The 25,871-nt window shown below is 38.8% G+C and overlaps 1 protein-coding gene across 1 annotated transcript; it reads right to left on the reverse strand.

Moving 5' to 3' along the window:
• Positions 1-300: 300 nt before the first annotated feature.
• Positions 301-2,100, reverse strand: LOC131985279 (uncharacterized). The gene is made up of 3 exons (XM_059350323.1): positions 1,974-2,100; positions 1,468-1,752; positions 301-1,146 (listed from the first exon to the last, which is right to left on the reverse strand). Exons 1-3 carry the CDS (start codon positions 2,098-2,100, stop codon positions 911-913), a joined length of 648 nt encoding a protein of 215 aa, XP_059206306.1. The 3' UTR covers positions 301-910.
• Between the last annotated feature and the right edge of the window lie 23,771 nt (positions 2,101-25,871).

Consider the following 25,871-nt stretch of genomic DNA (forward strand, 5'->3'; position numbering starts at 1 on the left):
TCGTGCAGAGCAGCTATTCTCAACCTTGGGGTCCTGACCCCAATTGGGGTCGCGATTGATTTCTCGGGGTCGCCAAATCATTTTGGAAGTCAGCTCTGTCTCCACTGTGTTAAAGTGTTCATGTGTTTTAGTCTTTTTAGTCATTTAATGTCTTTTATTGGTCATTTTGTGTGGGTTTTTTTGGTCATTTTGTCAGGACCGGTGACCAGAACTCAGATGCAGACCAGAGATCAGAGAGATATGGATGATTTATTTGGATTTTTCACGAAGAAAAACAGGTCGAAGGGGTGGTGCTGGGAATTCAGGTGTGGGCAGTTTAGGCAGAGGCAGGTAACGGGCAAATTTACTGAAGCGGTCCACAACAGTGAGTACAACAGTCATACCTCTGTTGACTATGAGGGTGGCAGTCCGGAGACAAAATCCAGAGACAGATGAGACCATGGACGACGTGGTATGGGAAGCGGCTGTAGGAACCCAGGCGATGGTCTGTTGGAGCGCTTATTCTGGGCACAGATGGGACAGGCAGAAACGAAGGTCTGAACATCATTCCTCATGTCTGGCCACCAGAACCGCCAGAGTGCGGGTAACACCTGGATGGCACGAGAGTCTGGAGGAATGGCCCCACTGTAACACGGATGGTCTGACGGAGAGAGGTACAAACAGACAGCCCGGGGGGCCATTACCTGGGTCCGGCTGGTGTTGCAGAGCAGTCCTCACCTCCTTCTCAATCTCCCAGGTGGCTGCTCCAATAATACAGGCCCTGGGCATGATGGTGTCAGGCTCTGCAGCTGCCTCCTCCCTCTCAAACACTCGAGACAGTGCATCAGGCTTCACGTTTCTAGACGGGGCCTGTAGGTCAGGACAAAATTAAAATGACCAAAGAACAGAGCCCACCTGGCTTGACGAGGGTTTAGGCGCTTCGCTGCGTGGATGTATTCAAGGTTCTTATGGTCAGTCCAAACCACGAACGGCTGCTCTGCCCCCTCCAGCCAGTGTCACCACTCTTCGAGTGCCAATTTGAACCCTGGGCAATGATGTGGCCGAGAAAGGTTACAGTGGTGGCGTGGAACTCACACTTCTCAGCCTTGACAAATAAGCGGTTCTCCAGCAGCCGTTGGAGGACCTGGTGGACATGCTGGATGTGTTCTGCTTGGTTTTGAGAGAAAATGAGAATGTCATCAAGGTAAACGAACACAAATCTGCCTAGCATATCTCTCAGCACATCATTGACAAGACATTGAAAAACTGCAGGTGCATTGGTGAGACCAAAGGGCATGACCAGGTACTCAAAATGCCCCAGAGGAGTGTTAAAGGCACTCTTCCATTCATCTCCCTCACGGATCCGGACTAGATGATAGGCATTACGTAGGTCTAACTTGGAAAAAACTGTAGCTCCCTGGAGCGATTCAAAAGCAGTGTTCATGAGAGGGAGTGGATACTTGTTTTTAACTGTTATGTCGTTCAAACCTCTGAAATCGATGCATGGCCTGAGAGTCCCATCCTTCTTGCCCACAAAGAAAAAACCGGCTCCCAGAGGTGAAGAGGAGGGACGGATGATCCCAGCCGCCAGCGAGCTGTTAATGTACTCCTCCATAGCCGCCCGTTCAGGCCTGGAGATGTTATACAGACGGCTTCGGGGATATGTGGACCCAGGTAGCAGGTTGATAGCACAGTCGTATGGTCTGTGCGGGGGTAGAGAGAGTGCCTGTTGTTTGCAAAACACCTCAGAAATCCCATGGTACACGGCTGGGACTAGAGACAGGTCCAATGGAACTGGTTCGGGTTTTGGTGGGATACAGAGGAAGGCAGAGCAGATCACAAACAACTGGCAAGACAGGCTGGGCTCCAGTTACTTATTTTGGCTGTGGTCCAGTCAATGTTAGGATTATGTAGGGTTAGCCAGGAATGTCCCAAAACCAGAGGTATAAACGGAGAGTTGATTACATAAAAAGAAATGTGCTCGAAATGGTTACCTGACAGCTGGAGCTGGACGGGGCAGGTTCGGGTGGTGACTCGAGCCAGAAGTCTCCCGTCGAGGGTGTTAGCTTCCAGAGGCTCCTCCAGTTGCTCTGTGGGCAGCCCCAGCTGTTTAACCAACATAGTGTCCAAAAAACTCTCGTCGGCTCCGGAATCAATAAGCGCTAGGAGTTCTAGCGTCTGGTCCTTCCAGCTGATGGTGGCATGTAACTGGGTTCGGGGTCGGGAAGACAAAGGTACGTTAGCCCGGCTCGCTAGGATGCTTCCCCTGGCTAGCGAGCCCTCCGGTTTAACGGTCTGCTAGGACAGGTGGCGAGGTAGTGGCCAGGTCCTCCGCAGTAGAGACAGGTGTTGTTGGCTCTTCTTCGTTCCCGTTCCTCCGCGCTGAGCTGGTTCCGTCCCAGCTGCATGGGTTCACCCTCGGCATACTCCTCTCGCGGCCCGGGTCTCTGAGGCGGAACAATGCTGGCAGCAGGGCGAGAGCTTGCTGGAGCTGGGGAATGCTCCCTCCGACGAGACGTGACGTCACCACCAGGATTCCGCCGCTTCTCTCTTCGCCGCTCACGGCTACGATTGTCTATCCGGATGGATAAAGAGATTAATTCATCCAAGTCCTCGGACTCAGGATGGGACACTAGCTCATCCTTTAACTGTTCGGATAGTCCGTTAACTAAAACAGCCTGTAGAGACGGACCATTCCACCCACTCTCTGCTGCCAGGGTCCGGAACTCAATGGCATATTCGGCCACGCTCCGAAACCCTTAGCGGAGAGAGAAAAGCCTCATGGAAGCGTCTTTACCTTGGACTGGGTGGTCAAAAACCTTCAACATCTCCGTGGTAAAAGCAGCATAGGTGGTGGTGAACTGATCCTGCCTCCTCCAGTGAACCGAAGCCCATTCCAGCGCCGCTCCCCGCAGCAGCCCAATCAGGTAAGCGATACGAGCCTTCTCCGTAGCGTATATAAGGGGCTGGAGATCAAAAACAAGACCACACTGCATTAGAAATGTCCTACATTGTCCCAGATTCCCGTCGTACCTCTCCGGCGGGGAGACCCACGGCTCTCTGCCGGGGTTTGCTGTGGTAGGTGCCGCTGTGGCCGGTACTGGAGAGGGGTCTTGTAGTGCGCCCTGGAGGTTCGCCATGCGGATCGACAGGTCACGGAGTCCGACCCTTATCTCTTGTAGCGCGGCGCTGTGCTGGTCCAGTATTACACCCTGAGTGGAGACGGCGTGACGGACGGGCTCTAGGTCTGCTGAGTCCATACTGGCCGGATCGTTCTGTCAGGACCGGTGACCAGAACTCAGACGCAGACCAGAGATCAGAGAGATATGGATGATTTATTTAGATTTTTCACAAAGAAAAACAGGTCGAAGGGGTGGTGCTGGGAATTCAGGAGCGGGTTCGGATCCAGAGCTCTCGGCTGGCTGGTGAGCTGGACTGGGTACAGGTTGAGGCACGATGGTCTGAGGCGAGGCAGAGAAAACAAGGTTTAGGAACAGGCACAAAAACAGAGTAACTACTAGGTTGCTGGTGAGTCTCATACAAACTGATTCGACGATCTGGCGGGGACTGGAAGGCTGGTCTGGTCTTTTATAGGAGTGTTGATTGTGGAATGAGAAACCGGAGTGCAGGACTGATGAGATGCGTTGCAGGTGTGTAAGCTGGAGCTGCCGAGACCACGCCCCCCAGCAGTAATGCATGCCACAGACAGGTCACAGCCGGGGGTTGTGACACATTTAATGTCTTTTTTGGTCATTTTGTGACTTTTTTGGTCATGTTGTGTCTTTTTTTGATAATTTTGTGTCTTTTTTTGTCATTTTGTTTCATTTTTTTGTCATGTTGTGTCTTTTTTTAGTCATTTTGTCTTTTTTGGTCATTTTGTTTCTTTTTTGAGCCATTTAATTGTTTGTCATTTTGTGGTCAATTTGAGTCCTTTTTTGCTTAATTTTATGTACGTTTTTGGTCATTTATATGATTATATGATCTGAACTGTGAGCGTGGAGATTGTGTTCAGTGAGCGGTGCTCGTGGACAACATGCATGTTAAATTGGGAGTCGCGACTCAAAAAGGTTGAGAACTACTGGAGTAGAGTACTTTGTCACATCCTGCTTAGCGATCTATCCAATCGGTAACCAGGCTGTTTTCAAAGACTGCTCATATTCAAATTAGGGGCGTTTCGGCGAGTGAGACCCGGAGTGGAAACAGACCTAATGACCAAATTGGCTGCAAAGGACAACGGGATAATGTCAAACCTGATTTTATGAGTAAATTGCTTGTATCAGTGTAGCAGAGAGATGTTCTTACACTAGATGATTAACTTTGATTTTGATGTTTATTAGGAAAATGCAGAGAACTTTTATTTTGAAGGCATAAACTGAGAATATTGGATTTTGCATTTGTAAGGGGTAACTTCCTGTTTTTATATTTAGTTTTTACAAAGGATTTTGATGCTTATTTGTGGCGAAATTATTTTCTGTATCATTTGGATGTAAACAGAGGCAATTACATGTAAGTTTTAGTTAGTATTTTGCCCTGGTGAAAAGTTAAAGAAATGGATTCTCCCATTGTGGACGGAAGTTATTTTCCCGCGTTGTGTTCGCTCTCCGTGTTTTGGGACATTGAGAGCGAAGGAATGTATTTCTCTGCTCCGCTATTTTATTTATTTTACTTTACTTTAATACTGTGTATATAGTATCTGTTCCTTACCATCATTGGTATTGAGAGAAGTGATGTTTAATGATGTCTCGTTTTGCAATTTTCACATATTCTGGAATTTATTTTCCTGCCATGTAAATAACTATTCGTCGGACACACTGAAGTAGAGTGAAGGTGCATTGTTAAAAAGATGCCATTCCTCGTGTAGTGAAAGAGTGTTGTTGATGGTTGATAGGTGGTAATAATAGGAGGTGATCTGTATTGCTCACTACTGTACTATATTACAGGTATGTGCATTCACATTTTATTCATTTCATTTTGGTCCGAAAATTGCACACTGTTATAAAGATGTAAATACTGTTTTAAATTAAAAGTAGGGTCGGGACTTTAACGCGTTAATTAAGATTAATAAATTACAAAAAAATTAACACGTTTAAAAAATTGACATTTTAATCACACTTATTTTTGCACCGCGGAACGTTTCTCACTGGATGAGTTTCAGGCGGACCGATTATACTGGAGCACCAATTAGCATTCATGAGTTCAGACAACAACAAACCACAGTGAACATGAAGGAAGAAGCTGATGAGAGCGCTTTGGTAGGTTGGTATGGTTGTGTGCAAGCTATGCAACAAGGAATTCACATATCACCGCAGCACATTGAGCCTCAAGTATCACCTTAATGCAAAACAAATAGCAGCTAGCGGCTAGTGTGGTAGCTAGCGTGGATTGTGTTTTACTTAAAAAAACAAAGTATTATAGTTTACAGAAGGTCTACCTACCTATAGACTACCTGAATTTATGAAATGTACTATATTTCTAAATATGCTATTGCTACACTTAATGGCAAAAATTGCACTGGTCTGTTGGACTTGAACAAAAATAAACAATATTTTTGTTGCTTAAGCTTATGTATCCAGTCATTATTCAATGGTATACTAAAAATCCATGTGAAAAAAATTACTTCTCACTGTTCTCAGGTCAAATATGTATATGCGATTAAAATGCGATTAATTTTGATTAATTAATTACAAAGCCTCTAATTAATTAAATTATTTTTTTTAATCGAGTCCCGGCCCTAATTAAAAGTATTATTGTTACTGTAAATATTATATATCTCTCCTCTCTGTGTTTTGGGACTTTGAGAGTGAAGGTGGTGACAATCGGAGGTGATCTTTATTGCTCACCACTGTACTGTATTACAGAGCCAAGAGAGCAAAGAGAAGGGGCCAATAAACAAGCTTCCCGTCATTGTGGTGTCCTCAATTACCAACAAAATTCAACACAACGCAGAGTGACTCCCGCTACATCAATACCAATGCAAAGCCTACTGAAAAGATTAAGAAAATCGAACAACCGCTGTAGACTACTACTACTATTCTGACCCCTGTTGCACAAGATGGATGTGATCTGAGTCCCACATCAGTAGTCATTTTATAAAAAGCCCAGTTCCAACCCAAGAAACACCAACTTTAGTCTCTCAATTCATTTGGGCCGGAGAGAACAAGGAAAAACTTTGATCTGCGTTCAGCACATATGGAAGCCATCTCCGACATTCCAGCTAGACTAAAGCATGTTTTCAGAGGCCGTTTAAGTGGCCTCATTTCTGGCCATGGTGAATAGAATTTCAAAGAGTGTATAGATTGAGTTACAGTTAATAGGAGTCTTCCACAGGAGTGAAACACAGGTCAGCTGAGGAAGAGAACGAGCAAGATACTGTACACAGAGAGAGAGAAACGGAGAGGGAGAGAGATTAATGGAAGCTGGGGAAAAAGCGAGAGGATATTGTGTTATTGTTTGTGTGTATATGTGTGAAGATGTGGATTGTTGCACTTGTTATGGGTGCATTAACAATACCGTGACAAAATTAGAAATACTGTAAATGCTGTACTTAACTGGAAAAACTGAAATTCTAGGCCTCCACATAGATGAATGCGAGGCAGTATTAAATATATGATGCAAAATAAAAAAGTAAATAAGTGAGATGAAGTTCAACATGAGGTAAATGGAAGTTCACAGTAATATCCTGCTGTTCCACAACTGGGATTTCTTTCCTCCAATCCCTCTGAGGTGTTCTTAGAAATGTATTCACTGTATTTATGAGCGTCCTCACCCGGGCACATTTTCTCACTTGACACATCGAGGACACAGTGGTTTAAAACAGAAAAAAAAACCTGCTGAAAAAATGGATAAAAACAACAACAACAACAACAACATGATAAACAAAGGGAACAGTTTGTGATTTAGACATTGCACAAAGCTCTGTGCAAATATTCACTCCAGACTTGCTATTGAATTATCTTAGAAATGTCTTGCTGGAAATGAATATGACAGAATGCTAAAAAGGCAAAAACATGAGGAAACACCCTGAAGCGGCACAACTGTTATGTTTTGATAAGTTAAGAAAGTCTTCATCAGGAATTATTTTTTTAGGCTTAGAACAATATGTTTGAAGCAGCTGGAAAAAACATTGACTTTTCCCAAGCCTGGAGCCAGGAACTTATAATCAATACAGAAAACTCACAAAACAGAGTCTATTTATCTTGTTTTTATGCTGAATCCAAGTAAGCCAAAAGGCTTGGGCCAACACTGGCCTAAATACAGTACGCCTGGTTGCCGGGCTGATTGTGAATGAGTGTCCAGAGAACCTGGGCCAATCCCATGGGCTGAACTACTCCCAGTTGGAACTGATGTTCAGCCCAAGTCTGCAGCCCCAAAACATACCCAAATCCATCAGCCTCATGTATGGAAGAGCTCACTCTCCAGCTGCACAGAACAGCCAAGTGTGCCGACACTAGAGTGATTTAGCTACCTCAATATCCACATAGTCTTCTTAAGTCTTACCGGAGTCCTTTTGCTCCCAGATAAATGTTGCTCTCACGTTACTTGTGCTTTTTTGTGATAATATATTTTTATTTTTGACTCTGTGGCCTTTATTGATAGTCGCAGTAGAGACATACAGGAGACCCCTGCTAGCATCAAATGAGGTTTGCAGTGAAGAGGACACCTATTCTGCCCTACAAATCCTAACTGCAGTAACTACATTTTTAGTCAAAATTGAGTTATAATTAAAAATGAACTTCTTGAAGTCTGTTTTATCTTGTGACAAAGTTTTAGATTTCAATTTTGCTTTATTTCAGAGAAATAACTGTATAAAAATTGCAGTAACCACAAAATCCAACTCAAAACCAAGCAGTAATTGCACTTACCATGGTCTGTTTTGGATTATATACTAATTGAAACTAAAAATAATAGAATTATAAGTTTATTGGAAAAGGGAAATTATTATCAAGATTGTGATGAAGTAAAAACGTGAGATAAGATGATATCAAGACTAAAACATAACATTTCTTTATAATATTAAGTCTAAAATACACACATCTTTGAATAGAGTTGTTAAACACTTTTAAATACACTTATAACAAAATAAATTTCAAAATGTTTATTCACTGAAAACTAAATATACAAGCTGAAAGACAACAACATTGTAGTTACTGCATCACTATTAGAATTTTTTTACAGCAAAACCAGAGGGCAGTAACTACATTTTTGGGGTCAAAGTTCAAATAAATCATCATGATTTTTTAGTATAAAAATGACATCATCAATACATGTAGAAATAATTGTCATATCACTTATCTACATGTAACCAATTTGGTTGGCCAGTTAAAAAACATAAAAAAACTTTTACCCTTTGTGTCATTACTGACTTTGTAGGGCAGTATAGCCCACACACAAACACACACACACACACACACACACACACACACACACACACACACACACACACACACACACCTTTACCTTAACATTACTTTACTGCAAAAGCTCATCGTCCTCATTATGATCCACATATTTTAACATTTTGTTTTTTAAACAATTTTTTTATACATTATAAGACATATGATGAGCAAAAAAGCCAGTCAATGCCATGGCTGAGCCTCGGACAGCCAGGGTTTCATACATCACAAACTACTACCAAACCAATCTCAGCTACATATCTGTATTGTGCAAGCTAAGTTTCACTATGACCAAAACAGACAAATAATTAGGTAACAATCATGTGACAATGTGAACGTACAGAAACAATGTTGCAGATATCAGCCGCTGCCAGTTACAACCTAACAAGCTAGTATAAACAAATAAAAGATGCTAATTAAACTGACTGATCTGATTCATCTGCTAGTAGCTGATTTTGGTGACAACAGACCCCTCATTTAAGTCTGGAGGCTCAAACATGTGCAATGGCTGGATCTCTCCCATGTAATAGACCAGATGCCATAAATTTCCCTCCAGATCAAGAGGCAGACCAGTGGCAGTGTTTCCTGCCTGGCCCAGGTGTTAAGCTGCTGACCATTAACCACACCAACCTTGGTTCATGTCCAGCATGTGATTCCCCATCTCTCTACCCAACATTTACTGTAATCCCTTTACAGTTAACTATCTTGAGGCCAAAAAAAGAAGAAGATTTATTTGAATAACCCAATTTCTAAGCCATGGACCTACTGTTAGTAGTTTTCAGTGGGTTCTTTGTAGAAGGCAGCACAGATGCAAATTGTTCACAATGACATCTGCAAAGTATTGAGTTGCTTTTTAGTTTTTACATTTAAGCACCATTCACTTCCATTTTATAAGGCAAAAATCTTAGAGCCTGATAACTCAAAACCTGGACAAACTGTCAGCACATAGAGTGAGAAAGTGAAGAAAAAATGTGTTTGTTTATAATTTTGGTGAACTAACCCTTTAAACTAGCTTCAGTTACGATAATAATTGCATATATACTCGTTAGGACTTTTATTTTTTTAAACACACTTTATTGTTTTTAAACACATTAACAATACAAAACACAGAAACAGAACCCCCCACCCCATCGCAACAGACAGCACACGCTATACAAAGTTAGGCAAAAAAAAAAGTGTGAAAATAATCATAATGACCAAGACAATAATAGTGACAATCATTTATAGAAAGAAAGAAAGAAAGAAAGAAAGAAAGAAAGAAAGAAAGAAAGAAAGAAAGAAAGAAAGAAAGAATACAGTTCTAGTTTGTCTCCAGTCCATAATAGGTACTCATGATTGCCAGTCAGAAAACCGTCCGCCCATCAACAGCAGATTTTTCAGATCTGCAGGTATATAATCAAGGAAGGGTGTCCAAACAATTAAGACCTCCTAGCTTGTAATCTTTCGTAAGGGAGGATATCAAAGATCTCCCTGTACCATGGGGTGACACTAGGTGGAAGGGTTTTGATCCAGTTTTTTAATATACACTTTGGAGCAACTAGAAGGAGTTTATCAAGGAGCTTATGATGAGACGCAGTGAGATGTAAGTCCCTAGAGGGAAGGCCTAGGAGGAGAACCCCAGGGTCTTCATTTTTATTTTAAATATCCCACTGACTACCTTTGAAATAAGTGACCAAAATCTGGAAATTAGTTTACATTCTAAGTTGCACTTGGTACACAGAGGAGATATGGAGTGGTCAATTTTGTTTAAATAACAGGAGTAATATGAGAACTTTTTCAATCGGGTGTGATGGTGGTCTTCTTTTAATAAAAAATAAAATAAAGGGGCGCCCCGATGGCACACCTGGAAGAGCGCTTACCATAGAGGCACTGTCCTCGTGAGCGGGTGGCCCGGAGCCCTTTCCCACATGTCTTCCCCTCTGTCTCTCACTATCAATAAAGCCTTGAAAATGGCCAAAAAAATAAATAATTAAAATAAAAAAAATAGACCCATTAAATCAATTAAATAGCATTCTTCATCTGTTAATACACTGTAAAACCCAGTGTTGCTTGTTTGTTATTATATCTAATTTTTCGTTTTAAATACAACAAAGATTTGTGCAAAAAGTCATTTTAACTTAAAATATTGAGTCAAATATCAAGATTCATTTGAGTTAACTCCATTGTCTTTGTTCTCTTGACATAAAATTATTTCGCAGCATGGACACTCAAATATTTAAGTTGAAACAACAAGTTGGGTTTTACAGTGTAGTAACTGCGCCCACAGACGTTTTCTTTAATACTATCAGACGTCACTACATGTTAGCACTGCATGCAACCATCCCCATCCCCCTTCATCTCATGCTACCACGCCCATACCAGCCTATCACGCCTGCAGAATGATCCCATCCCCTGGTTCACATTCGCCTACAACACTAATGTGTTGACTCCATGACACCTTAAATCTGACACTAATGACGAACTCCGTCATCAGCAGCCTGCTTAATGACTTCAGTCATCAGAGCCATGGATTAGGCCACGGAGTCATACCCCGAATGAGCTGTACATTTTGTGTATAAATATGCGCTGTGAGGAATATTAGCTGCTCTCAAGCCTGTCGTTCTGATTTCATAAAAAGGTAATGAATTGTTAATGGCATGATTACTCTGAAAATAGAATAACTGTGGAAAATGGTCCTGGCATTATGGCTCCCATTGCTTTCCCTACCCTCGTGAAATGAAAGGTTATTCATTATGTGTCAATACTTCCACAGTCCATTTGTCTAGCTGTGATCGAATGAAGAATCTCATTACAGAATATGAGACCCAATTATTGTGTCTTTGTGAGCCTCTCAGGTCACTTATCATTGTTAACAAGTGTTTTTTTCTCTCCTTTTGTCACAGATAGGTTTTACTGTGAACATCTCAGCACAATGTTTTTCACACGGGGTGAAACACAATCTTGATTTTCATTCAGTTTTTTGTTTAATCAAGGGCTTACGGTTGGACTGTTGCTTGTGTGATGCTGTGTACAAAGCTGTGCTTTGTCTCTTTAGTTACAAGACATATAAACAGTTGTAAACTTTTTATTACAAGAATAAAACAAGTTGAGAAACGCTGAGAGGATTATGGTAGAATGGTTTATAGGCTATTGTGATGCCAATAAATCCCATAAAACAACAACAACAAATGTGTTTGTCTTTCTCCCAATACTTTTTACCTTCCTGTCCTGTCTGTGGCTCTCAGTCCCAAGCCTACTGGTTACAAATATGTAGCTTTGTTTAAGGATCACTAATAACGGTTCATTTGGATATATGTAATACATATAATATAATGATATATAATCACACTTGGATACGTGGCTTAGCAAGTGTTTGTTATGATGTAATTGACCCTACCATCTGTGACAGATAGCACATGGATGGATGGATGGATGGATGGATGGATGGATGATTGGATGGATGGATGGATGGATGGATGGATGGATGGATGGATGGATTGATCGATGGACGGGCAGAAGGGTGGGTGGATGGATGGATGGATGGATGAATGGATGGACGGGCGGGCGGGCGGAAGGGTCGGTGGGTGGATGGATGGATGGATGGACGGGCGGGCGGGCGGAAGGGTGGGTGGGTGGCGGGATGGATGGATGGATGGATGGATGGATGGATGGATGGATGGACGGATGGGCAGGCGGGTGGGTGGAAGGGTGGGTGGAAGGGTGGGCGGATGGATGGATGGATGATTGGATGGATGGATGGATGGATTGAAGAATTGATTGAAGGATGAGTCGCTAGGTGGGTGGGTGGGTGGATGGATGGACGGACGGACGGACGGACGGACGGACGGACGGGTGGAAGGGTGGGTGGATGGATGGACGGATGGATGGATGGATGAATGGATGTATGGATGGATTGTTGTGCAGTGTATGATGGCAAACTCTTGAGGTGTAGGTCTTCTAATAAGAGACATTAGGACAAGTCATGCAAGAACCTTTTTTATATTCTTACCTGAAGTTTCTCTTACTTCTTTCAATTATTTGACCCGTTTAGGCCTAAAACGCCTGGAAAAACTGCCTACTAAATAATAGATTTTTCAGCCTCTGTAGCAGATAGAAATGAAAGTCAAAAAGTATCTGAGAGCTTATAGCTGTTATATCTGAGCTCCCTCCACTATAGTCGTCTTCCGCCATGATTTCAATGTTCTGGAAAAGTCCCATGTTGCATTGCGACACTCCCACATGTATTCTGATGCATTTCATTGGCCAAGAGCTATATAAGCTCTTTTAAATAACCTGCAAAAGCCACTTAAAAACAACATCTGTTACTATACATATATATATATATATATATATATATATATATATATGTTTTTTGCATGAGGCCCATGTTTTCTAGTTGGAACCTAGATGCTCCCTGGAACTGGACCAGGAGAGAACTGCGTTCAACATTTATATCATTATTAAATGTTAATACAGTATGTGAATTACAATCAACCAAGGGGCAAATGCAGAAGTTGTATTCCAGTTATATACATTATAAACACTACTACTTCTGGTTTGTGGACAGGAATGGTACAAAGGAAGAAGCTATAAGATCCTTAAGATATAGACAATACTTGGTACTGATGGTTGGTTATTTGATGGTTTTGGTCTTTTCATGGGATTTGTTGAAATAGAAGAAATCATTGCATGTCTTACCCATTAATATTAATAGATTTTGTAATGTTTTTGGCATAAAAAATGTGAAGTTTAAAGATATCTCAGTGGCTGCTTGTGCCAAGAAATATAAGTGTGGCTCTTTAAACCCTTCACTGGTCAAAGCCAGTTGAGTACCCTCCAGCCTCTCTCCAGCGGTAAGCCGTCTCAATGAGCCGTGATGGAAGTGAAGCTGAGAGGCTGACAGCAGAATACTCACCTGAGCCTCCATTTGTCAGCAGCGTCTTAATATTTCAGGGGCTTCCTCAAACAGCCATCCCCAGCAGTTTCTGCGCGTTTCTCACTGCAGGCAGCTCCAGCATGGGCTTACTTGGCTTTAATTAGAGGAGGAGGGCCCTTATCACAGGAGCAGCCGCAGCAGCAGCACTGAGCGCCAGGATCCTAGTCTGAATGTTTTATCAGACTCTGAGCTGCCGGGGAGCACTTGACTAGAGGTGTCAAACAGAATGTGGAAAAGTCCCGAGGCATTGTGTATATCAGCACTGGAAGATGTTTGTATTGGGGGCTTTATTTGGGGTAGGGGTTGCTAGGAAGCCGGTTTTGGGTTGGCATGCTTCCAACTGCAGTTGCATTATGTACATGTTTGCACATGAGTGTGGGTGCATGTATCAGTAAAAAGTCTTTAGGAGCCATGCTGCATTTTCATATTGGAGCCCCACACTTCTCAAAAAATATTCATCTTTCAAAATAGAAATGGAAACTTATTTGGGAGTGATTCATCCATTTCTGGATAGGAGACGGAGTGCTGCTGCTTAAATATGACCAAAAAGTGGCTTATGAAAAAGAATGTTTTTTCGTGTCTCATGAGTTTGCGATTGGATTGAGACAACTGCTATTACATATTTATCCATTTTAATTTATAATGGTGCAAGCTATGAGTCTATCACTGGCTGGTATTTTATGGGAGAGATTACAGGCAAAGGAGGGTTGAATCAATTATTTAGGCTAAAATGAAAAGTACAAAGGAGCCATATCGCAGCCTGCAGCGAGCTTGGGAAATTAGGTCAGTTTCATAATATTCTAGTGGGATCTAAGCTCTGCAGCTGCTGCACTGAAGGAGAGCTTGGAAACAGAGATGCCGTCTATGGTTGGGGCTGATGAAAATCCACTGCTCAGCTATAAAAATAATTTAGATTGATAAGATATGTGCCCAGTCACAGACATTCCATGTGGCTCGTGTGGTTCATTATTAGTTTTCTGCAGGCATGAACGATATCATATGCAGAAACACATTAAGAATCAACAGAAAGATCTTTCTAGTTGAATTTTGAATTGAATTTGATTAAATTTGATTTATTGTGATCCAAATACTTTCTAATGATGATTTTGCTCTTTTATAGTGAATCATGAAAATAGACAGAAAGTGAAGGAGAATCAAACTTAAAATTGAGAGTTACTTGAAGGTATAGTTTGTAACATTTACGTATTAAAATGTCAAAAACGAGAAGACCTATAATATGGAGGCTCATGCACTTACATTATCCCACATCTTTTTTGAACAACAATGTCCAAACCCAGAAAAAAAAAAAAATTGAGGAATGAGCGATTTTGTTCGCTGTCACATGACCTTTAGTTCTTCTAGTTGCTCTAATAGCATATGGATGATTCTCATGAACATGGTACAGCTCATAGCAAAAACCCAAGAGCATTGAATACATATTTTCTTTGACCTTTTATAACATATACAATCTAAGGTCACGGTTTAATATGAATTTATAATCTATTTGAAAAATGTTAAGGTATTTCCTGATATTTTTAGACACTGTGAGCAAAATTCATTACCGTAACACATTTTTAAATAAAAAAAACAAACAAGGAAAGGTTTTTTTTTCTTTGGCAAGCACTTAAATATGCTCAAGGGAAGCTGGTATCACCAAAATTAATTTTATTAAAATATACACATATTTTAATTCAAACAATTCTACCATTACCGTAACATTTAACCATTTTTTCTCATCAATTTTCATTCAGATTTTGTTCTTTATACATTGTTAAAACCCATTATGTTTGATTATATTTTGTACATACATTTTTAAACAAATATATATATTTTTTCATGAAGTTCATTAAATATTAAGGTAACACTTTCTATGAAGACTACATCTATAGTGCATTATGAGCGCATTCATAGTGAATTATAATGCTCATTATAATCAATCATAATGCATTATGACTGCACTCATAAACACATATAAAGCTTCATGATGCACTTTATCAACAGTTATAAATATAGCTTATAATGACTTATAAATCCAAGTGTCTTATGAGTGCTCTTGACTGGTTATAAACTACAGGCTGACTGATGAGGCTTATAATACATTACAACTACTCATACCCCTCTATACACACACCTCAACAATCAATTGTTATAAGGACTCATAGGATGCCATAAGTATAAATAAATGATCAATGTATGCTTTAAGTAAAGTGAGGTTCATATAGACGCATCTATAATGCAGTATAGCTAATCATGATGTTTCATTGTTGGCGTTAAGTAAAGTGTAACACATTTTCATGCACCTCACTTTACTTAAAGCATACATTGATCATTTATTTATACTTATGGCATCCTATGAGTCCTTATAACAATTGATTGTTGAGGTGTGTGTATAGAGGGGTATGAGTAGTTGTAATGTATTATAAGCCTCATCAGTCAGTCTGTAGTTTATAACCAGTCAAGAGCACTCGTAAGAAACCCTGACTATAAGAAAACATCTCTCTGTTGCTTCAGAGGCCATAACAGACTTTGTTGATTTACCAACAGCTGGTTTAAAAAAATCAAATTAATTTCAGTCCATCCGTTCGTTTTTTTGTAACAAAATGTCCCATCATCCACGGGGCCAACCAAAGCGCTCTCATCAGCTTCTTCCTTCATGTTCACTGTGGTTTGTTGTTGTCTGAACTCATGAACGCTAGTTGGTGCTCCAGTATAATCTTGTCCGCCTGAAACTCATCCTGTGAGAAACGTTCCGCGGTGCAAAAATAAGTGCGATTAAAATGCGTCAATTTTTTTGTAACGCCTTCATTTTTGTGTAATAAATTAATCTTAATTAACGCATTATAGTCCCGGCTCTAGTTATTATGGGTCCCACTGCATTTCAAACAAGAGCGGCCCTCATCACTAGGATTGGTTGGGCCATGATTTACGTCCTTGTGGTTTAACATTAAGGTTAAAAAGTGTATGGAGGGAGTTTTTTTCAACTGGCTGGTTATTTCAGGTTAGAAGTCATGAGGCTATCAAAGACTGGACAGGTTCCACTGCCTGCTGTGCGGTAGAGAACTTTGTGTTCAATTTAGTGTGGTTTGGTGGGTAAAAAGTAAAGGTTGTTGATCGGTTAATTAGGTAGGTTGATTGGTTAGATAGATAGATGGCTTGTTGCCCTGTTCAGCTAGTGTTGCTTTCTGATGTGTGTTACCTCTCTAATTCAAACTCGATACACATGACATATGACAGAAAGCATTTTGGATTCAACACCATAAAAGGAAATTTTTTAATTAAAAGGAATGTTAGCTTTGTAAAATGCCACAGCATGACAGTAGCATAGGGGTGATTCTCATGAAGCCAGTCTAAGTCATGTCTGTGAAGATTATAAGGACATACTTTATTAAACTAAATATATTTCACTTTTATATGAATGAACAATATAGCCATAATGAGGCACAATTCATTGTTTTGTGCTAAAATAATATTTTCTATATTTTTAAACATATTTTTGATTCACAATTTCATTACTGCAATGCGTCAAGATAAAAACGTCATGGTTTTCTCACACCTATATACAATTCATATTTATTTTTTGTGATCAATGTTTTATTGGTTTTTCCATTTAGTTTAAAACAAACAAACAAGCAGGTGTGGCAAGCCTCAATTGGACAATAATAGCAACAGCAACAAAGAAGATAAAATGGTAGTGTAGCATAACAAACAAAAAATAAATTAATTAATAACAATGGCAATACTAGCAACCAAACATATCAACAATATTGAGTGTTGAAAAATAAGAAAAAGGAAAGAAAATAATAATAATAATAATAATAATAATAATAATAATAATAATAATAATAATAAATAAATCATGAATAAAACATTATTAAACTTTATAGAAATAAATATACATTTGTTTAAAAATATATAATTTAACAGAATATAATCAAACATAATGGTTTTCAACAATGTATTAAGAACAAAATCTGAATGAAAATTGATGAGAAAAAATGGTTAAATGTTATGGTAATGATAGAATTGTTTGCATTAAAATATGTGCATATTTTAGTGAAATACATTTTGGTGCTACCAGCTACCCTTGAGCATATTTAAGTGCTTGCCAAAGAAAAAAACAAAACTTTGTTTGTTTGTTTTTTATTCAAAAATGTGTTACGGTAATGAATTTTGCTCAGTGTCTCCAAAAATGTCAGAAAATACCTTAAATTAAAAAAAAAAAAAAAGATTATAAATTCATATTAAACAGTGACTTTGGATTGTGTATGTTATAAAGGATCAAAGAAAATGTGTATTCAATGCTCTTGGATTTTTGCTATGAGCTGTATCATGTTCATGAGAATCACCCACTAGCTTGTCAGTCAAGTGAAGCTGCAGAGGCACTGTGGATGAATGGATGTTAATGTTACAGTCTATTTTTGGGATTAGGTTAGGTGGATTAGATTCACATTCATTCAAATGAATTACATGTTCGTTCAAATGTATTTTTCTTTTTTAAATGACAGCCCTGCTAAATGCTGCACTGGGTAAATCATTTAGCACACTCCAAAAACTCTTTTTCAATAATAATTATCGAGATGCTGACACTTTTAAAACATCAAAAGTAGTACTGAGGATTAATGATCACTCAAAAACCAATCATCAAGGCACCAATAGATGTCCTTTATAAGTTTAAGGTCATTCAACATCACAAAGCTGGGCTTTAAAAAAGTCCTAATCTCTGCTAGTTTCCCACCACGGCTCTGTCTCTGTGTACTGTGGTTGGAGTTTCAGGAGGACATGATGTGCCAGGGCCTGTCTGGACTCTCTGCTGGGGTTTTAATGAGTGCTCTCGGACTGGATCAAGGCCCCGGGGCTGCAGGGCTCTATCAAAGAGGAGAGGGATGGAGGCTGATTATCCCACCATAAAGAGCTGGATCTCCCCCTGACTTCACTCTAGTTCTCTGCAGTATGTACCAACTCTGCTGCTCATTTTGTTAGCTGAACATTCTCAGGGTCTTACTATATTTTTTACATGTATGACTAGTATTCAGGAAGCATTCACTGACACAATATCACAGAGCAATTCCAATTGGAGTACGAGATAAGGTCTGTGAAAAGGTACATGCTAACAAAATCATATCAGTACTTTGCAAGATTTCCATAAATTATGTTGGTAACACTTTACAATAACCAACTAACTAAGTGATGTTTATAGATGGTTTATAGACCAATTATTAACCATTTAAAAAGTGCTATACATATTTAATCGTTACATGTTTTCAAGCAATTTCATAAAGGTATATGAATAATTTCAAAATCATTAACATAGCTAGGACAATCTGGTCAGTCCAGATAATGATGATAATAATAATAATAATAATAATAATAATAATAACTTTATTTATATAGCACCTTTCAAAAACAAGTTACAAGGTGCTGTACAACAGAAATAAAACATATCAAAAACAATTTACTGACAACAACAAAATAAAACAACAAGAAGAAATTTCATTGGACTTAAAAAATGTAAAATGACATCACATTATTGTAGTGAAGCCTTTAAATCCAGTAAAATACAACAAGATATCTAGTCTAATATTAATATGAAATTTATTTATTTTTTTTAAACTTTTTTATTTTTATTTTTTAGAAAGCACAAAAATGGAGCACAAATACCCTATTATGTGAAATTAAGCAAAAAAAAAAAAAAAAAAAAAAAAAAAAAAGATGCACTCAGATCCACTCCAAATTGGAATGTCTTCCTGAACATTTGTATTAATTCCGAAAGAGCAATAACAGTAATCTACTTTTTATTAAATTGTTCAAAAGCAATAAATTACAACAACATACAGTAGATCCGAAATGTCATTGAAATCATGTAAACAGATATCTCGAATTCCATATATGTCTTTTGGCTGCACCTTAATGTTTACAATCCTTGCATCTTTTCACTGGCTAGAGTTTAGAGTGTTATTAATTGTTTTTAAGTGCTTAAATGGTCTGACACCATCTTATTTATCAGAGTTTTTAAAACCCCACAGTACTTCCAGAGCATTAGGTAGTCTAACCAGTTGTCCTGGTTCCGACTGTACTGGTGGGGACAGAGTCTTCTCTGTGGAGCAGCCTACCTCTCCATGTCAGAGCTGCAGTCTGTTGAGCACTTTAAGGCTACGTTTATATGATGACGGTCTGAACAGAAGACGCAAAAGTGGCGTTGCGTCTTCACTTTTTATTCCGCGTTTAGACGAGCGTTTTCGGGAGGAAATCTGCTGCATACGGTGACGCAAAAGTGTGTGAATTGGATTGGGTATGCATGCCAGGTGGCATCACTTAAAGCGATAAGAGCATCTTTGGGCATGTGGAAGTTTTCACACCACGCATTTTCATCAGCTACTCCTTCCACAAAGTTCTCCACCATCCATTAGATCTCCCAGGTCTCGTCCAAAGCCGTCTGGCTCGCCTCCGACCAATCGGTGCATCCAAAATGTGATAGAGGTAATTCCAGATCCTTCTCTGTTCACTAATCCTATCTGTATATATCCTGTACATTTGGTGGAAAGACTCCTGTAAGTTTATTAGAGCTGCCAGAGCAGCTTGAAGGTCCGACGCATGGAAATAATCCCACATGTTCGTTTATTTCCCTGTACTGGAGCATGTATGTGACGTAAACGCGTACGTGACGTGAGCAGATCTGAGCAGAGTTTTGTGTCTTGGCAGTGTAGACGGACACGCTACGATGGAGCGGATTACAGTTTTACACTCTGGAGGGTGGTTTCACATTTTTGCGTTTTTAAGCCCCAAAAACGCCGTCACCGTCTAAACGAAAGGCACTTCTGATAAAATATTTTGTCGTTTTTACCCGCAAGCGTCCTCGTGTAAACGGCCTAAAACATTATTAAAAACCCATTTTTTCTCCTTGGTGTTCAGTCTCAGCTAGGCGAGAATCCTTGGCTTTTTTACTTTTTATTTTTTTTATTTCCTTTTTAACTCTAACTCTGTTTTCAAATTGAGTTTTAATTACTATTTTATTGTTTTAGTAGTATTTTATTGTTTTCATTGTTTTTATATATATTTGTGTATGATTTGTGTTGTATTTTAATAACTGTACAGCATTTTCGTCAACTGTGGTTGTTTTTAAATGTGCTCTATAAATAAACTTTGACTCTGAATTTGCTGTCCTAAACACAATTGACTGAATACATGAGTTAAAAAGACTAAAGCACCAGTGAATGATTTGTTAAATTAATACTTTTTCCAAATTATGATATTGTTTTTAATATATCTAAATGTATGAACCCTCCAGGCAGGCACTGGTTTGCAATAATTTTAGTAGTGCATGTAAGTCACCTTGCATAGATTTTGCATTATGCCTGCAGTAACTAAGTTACATCATTATTGTATGAAAATTCAATTTGAATAAATTACTGTTTTTTGCTGGTGTGGTGACTAACACTGAAGTGTAACACTCAGCAGCATTTTCACAGATACTGTATGCTGTAAATGAATCAAAACCCAGAGATGGAAGACTTTGGGCTTCTTTTTACTTTGGAAACTTATTGAATCTTAAAAGTTGCTGTTTTGAAGCTGAGGGTAATGGAGCTTTGCCAAAGCACAGAATGTGATAAACATGACTGAAAGTGACAAGTATTAGTTGAATCTATGAATATATGTGTACTGGGATGTATCTGCTGGAATCTTGCTGTACCCAAGGCTGGATTATCGAAATGCAAAGATGGGTAACATCGACCTGCAGGGTGTACTGTGTGACACACCCAAACACTGTCAACTAAGGTCGCTTCTGCATTATGAGGTCATTTTGCGGCTGCAGTATGTACCAACTCTGCTGCTCATTTTGTTGGCTGAACATTCTCAGGGTCTTACTTTATTTTTACATGTATGACTAGTATTCAGGAAGCATTCGCTGACACAATAACACAGAGCAATTCCAATTGGAGTATTCTCATACTCCAACGGTCTCTGAGAAGGGACATTCGAACAAAATCAAATCAGTACTTTGCAAGATTTCCATAAAATATGTTTATTTTTCAACTGAAGAAAGCCTGGAGATAAACATGTTGCCATGTTAATTGTCAGGTAGGTCACTGTGGAAAATTGAGACTCAATAGCAAAGAGTGTAAAAAGCAACTAGTGAGCTTTCCGTGCAAATAAATGTGGACTAATGATCTTTGCCACAATTAACAATAGTTGTACCTTTTATTGCTACCTTTTACAGCCATGAGACACATGATCATCTCCATGTCAAAAGAGCTTGTCTAGAATAAATCAATCTAGAATGAAACTAAGGCCCCGTTTACACAAGGACGCTTGCGGGTAAAAACGACAAAATATTTTATCGGAAGTGCCTTTCATTTAGACGGTGACAGCGTTTTTGGGGCTTAAAAACGCAAAAATGTGAAACCATCCTCCAAAGTGGAAAAGTTGAATCTGCTCCACCGTAGCGTGTCCGTCGACACTGACAAGACACAAAACTCTGCTCAGATCTGCTCACGTCACATACGTGTTTACGTCACATACATGCTCCAGTACAGGGAAATAAACAAACATGTGGGATTATTTCCATGTGTCGGACCTTCAAGCTGCTCTGGCAGCTCTAATAAACTTACAGGAGTCTTTCCACCAAATGTACAGGATATGTACAGATAGTATTAGTGAACAGAGAAGGATCTGTAATTACCTCTATCACATTTTGGATGCACCAATTGGTGGGAGGCGAGCCAGACGGCTTTGGACGAGACCTGGGAGATCTAGTGGATGGTGGAGAACTTTGTGGAAGGAGTAGCTGATGAAAATACGTGGTGTGAAAACTTCCACATGCCCAAAGATGCTCTTATCGCTTTAAGTGATGCCGCCTGGCATGCATACAATCCAATTCACACACTTTTGCGTCACCGTCTGCACGCAGATTTCCTCCTGAAAACGCTTGTTTAAACGCGGAATAAAAAGTGAAGACGAGACGCCACTTTTGCGTCTTCTGTTCAGACCGTCAGCATGTAAACGTAGCCAGAGTGTCTCACAGTTAAGCTCCGCACCTTCCTGCTCATTCCTGCAGCCCCTGTCTGCCAAAACTTTTCCTCTCTACCTGCCAGTCACTCCCACAGCATCAGCCAACTCTACTCACCTGTGCACCCAGCTGCCACTGATCACCAATCAAGCCACTATACAGTTTTACAAAATCTAACTGCAGTAATTACGCAAAAGGTAAAACTAAGAAAAACTGCCTGAAAGTTTTTATCTGGCCAGCCAAATGGGTTATTATGTAGATAAGTGATATGACACTTATTTCTTTCTTGTTGTGATGATGTAATTTTTATGCTCAAAAATCATGATGATTTATTTGACCTTTGACCCCAAAAACATAGTAATTGCATTGCTGTAAAATGTTCTAATACTAATGCAAAAACACAGTGGAGTAACAACAATGTGGTTGTCTTCTTTCATCTTTTATATTTTGTTTTCAGTGAATAAAAATGTTCAAATTGATGTTTGTTTTCAGTGTGTTTGAAAGTGTAAACACAACTTGTATGAATAATATCATATTAAGTCTAAAATACTTGCATATTTTAGACATAATATTATAAATAATTCATATTTTAGTCTTGATATAACTTTATCTCACTTTTTTTTACTTCATTGCTATCTAGATAATAATTTCCCTTTCAAATAAACTTATAATTTATATTATTTTTATGTTTAAATTAGTATATATATCCAAAGCAGACCGTGGTAAGTGCAATTACTGCTTGGTTTTGAGTTGGATTTTGTGGTTTTTATATAATTATTTATCTGAAATAAAGCAAAATTAAAATCTAAAACGTTGTCAGAAGATAAAACAGACATCAAGGAGTTCATTTTAAGTTTTAACTCAATTTTGACCAAAAATGTAGTTACTGCAGTTAGACTTTGTAGGGCAGTATAGACTATCTGCCTCACACTCATTCACAGATTGTTAGATGCTCTCATGCTTACCTTTGGACTGCTTGCCTGTTGCTGGCCCTGCCTACCTCTGACTCTGACCCCCTGCTTCAGTGATTTCCCCAGTAAACGCCTCAGCTTTCCGCCCCTGACCCAAAGTTTTGCCTCTGCTTCTTCTGGTTTATGTGTGCCTGCCACAACTCCAACCAAATATATACCATAGGTCTAGTTGTTTTAGACATTTTCAAGAAGATTTGTTAATGTTTTTAATTTACCTTGTATTGGTCAAGTTAATTAATTGGTTCATCCATCCATCCATTTTCTGCTGCTTTTTCATTCACACTGGTATTCCATCACACTTTCAAACTTACGACTTACAATTACTACTTCTAAACTACTTAGACAGATATGACTGACATTTTTTTTTAACTTAAATTTTACTTAATTTTTGCAGCTTATACAGGCATATATATATATATATATATATATATATACGCAAATTCACATTAAGTCTGCTGTTTTTCATTTGTGATCTGCTTAATACAGCATTAAAGTATATACATCAGGTCAAATATGTATAAATGATATGGTTAAACAAAACCAACACAAACAAACAATAAGTAATTAAATAATAACCTGTGTAAATGGAAATACATAAAATGAAGTGAAATAAAGTAAAATAAAATAAAGATAACATGAGAGTATTGCATTAGTATGGTCATGGCAGGTCTCTATCTGTTAACAAATATATATTTTTGATAGATTTCCCACATATATACAATCCACATATTGTATGTTGGAGGGTCTAGTTTTAGCCATTTAATGGTAATACATTTAACAGCTGAAATCAGTAATATTTGTAAAAGATATTTTTTCCCCCTTCCAGTTATGTAATTTGGTATTAGTCCAAACATTACCATCTTGGGATCTTTATTAAAACTTTTCTGGAATTCTTTTCCAAGTGCATCAAAAACCTCATCCCAGAATTTTTTCAGTTTAGGGCATGTCCAAAATATATGAATATGGTTACCAATGTGTGACCCACAACTTCTCCAGCATTTATCTGAGTGTGTGACCATTTTAAATATGATTGCTGGTGTCCTAAAGAATCTGATTACAACCTTCCTTGCTGTATCCCTATGTTCATTTCGTTTTCACATTTTTCTTGAATCTCAAGAGTTTCATTGGAATTCATATCTAAAAATATTTTGTAAAAATGGCCAATAAGTGTCTTATTTTCAATGACTGACATTTGAAAATTAAAATTTGTGTTATGCAACTGTAAGAGTGTAAATCTTAATGATATAAGAGGGGTATAGGTGCCTACAACATTTAAGGGGAGGACGACTTGCGTGTATGTGTGTGTGTGTGTGTATGTATATAAGTATATGTATATATGCGTGTATGTATGTATGTGTATATATATTATCATATACTAACTTTGCAAACATAGTGTTTAGTGTTGGGAAATGTCTGTTTATGGGCTGGGATTTGTGTATACGTGTATTTGCATGTATATGCATTTTTTGTTTTTATTTGATGGATTTTTGTTTAACATGGTCAATTTGTTTGTGTGGAAGTTTGATGTCTTTTGTATGATGTTTGACCTATAGGAAATTGAATAAAAACTTAAATAACAAAAAAGAGTGTAAATCTTAATACATATTTATAGGGTGCATTTTATAAGATAAGAAAAATGTTAAAGGTGATTTTGAGGTACAAAGAACAGAGCCCTGCAGGAGATTAGCTCAATATCTGTCCCACGATGGTAAAATCAGTCTGGGCCCTTCAAACCTGATGAGGATAAAGTGGATATAAAACATGGCGATGTATGAATGGATTCACAAGAATAAGCCCTGTTATCTCCTCAGCACACAGACAGTATTAAACAGTATTAAAGTTTTAGAGCAGTCTGGACTTACCAAGGCTGACCTGGAAACAGTGACTTAGTGTTTAAGGCCACAGGATCCCATGACTTAGCAGACGGTGGCTTTTGGTAAAGGAAGTTCACATCTTTGTTTTTTGTTTGCCTTTCCATTCAGACCTCACACATCAGTCATGTGCTCCCAGAAGCTCTTTAAAAACATCAACACTACATACACAATCGTCCGCCTCCGCCCTGCAGGACAATGCCTGGCATTGTTTGGATGTTATTCCAGAAAGACCTTGGTAGACAAAGAAACATCCATTAACAGGAGGGGAAATCATTAACAGATTACTCTTGTTATTGCTTTTTAATGAAGGATTGCACAATAGAACACCATCAGTGTTTGTCCTTATTTTTAAATAGCTAGCCTAAATTACACTGGGCAGCTACAGCATGTCTGCTGCTGATTATGCAGAGTACTGCGTGCATGGAGGCATCAACAATATCCCATCCTTCCAGTCCAGTATACATATACTGTACAGTAGCTCTAACGTCTTATTTTTTCAGGAGTTATGTTCAGCATTTTCCCTCTTGGACCAATTTATGCGTGTATTGATTTCTCTTGGAGCCTTGACACAGCCCATAATGAGTATCAGTGCCCAGTCTGATCCACATTATGTTAAATGGTGCTGCTATACTCCACTATTGATGATGTCTCAACAAACTCACTGGCCTTTCATGAGATTTCTTTCTTGGCATTTTATGGTTCAGTAAAAGCAGTCAGCAGTTTTGAAATGTAAGG

Source organism: Centropristis striata, chromosome 14 (assembly GCF_030273125.1).
Source record: "Centropristis striata isolate RG_2023a ecotype Rhode Island chromosome 14, C.striata_1.0, whole genome shotgun sequence".
NCBI classification, from domain to species: domain Eukaryota; kingdom Metazoa; phylum Chordata; class Actinopteri; order Perciformes; family Serranidae; genus Centropristis; species Centropristis striata.

Bases quoted from the DNA above. Each gene is read 5' to 3' on its own strand.
- LOC131985279 (XM_059350323.1), bottom strand. From the start codon at position 2,100: ATGTTGGTTAAACAGCTGGGGCTGCCCACAGAGCAACTGGAGGAGCCT. The intron at 1,753-1,973 runs GTAACCATTTCG...ACCTGTCTCTAG, and splicing joins CGTCCAGCTCCAGCTGTCAG to TCCCAGCCGTGTACCATGGG. The intron at 1,147-1,467 runs GTTTGAACGACA...AAAACCAAGCAG, and splicing joins GCCATGCATCGATTTCAGAG to AACACATCCAGCATGTCCAC.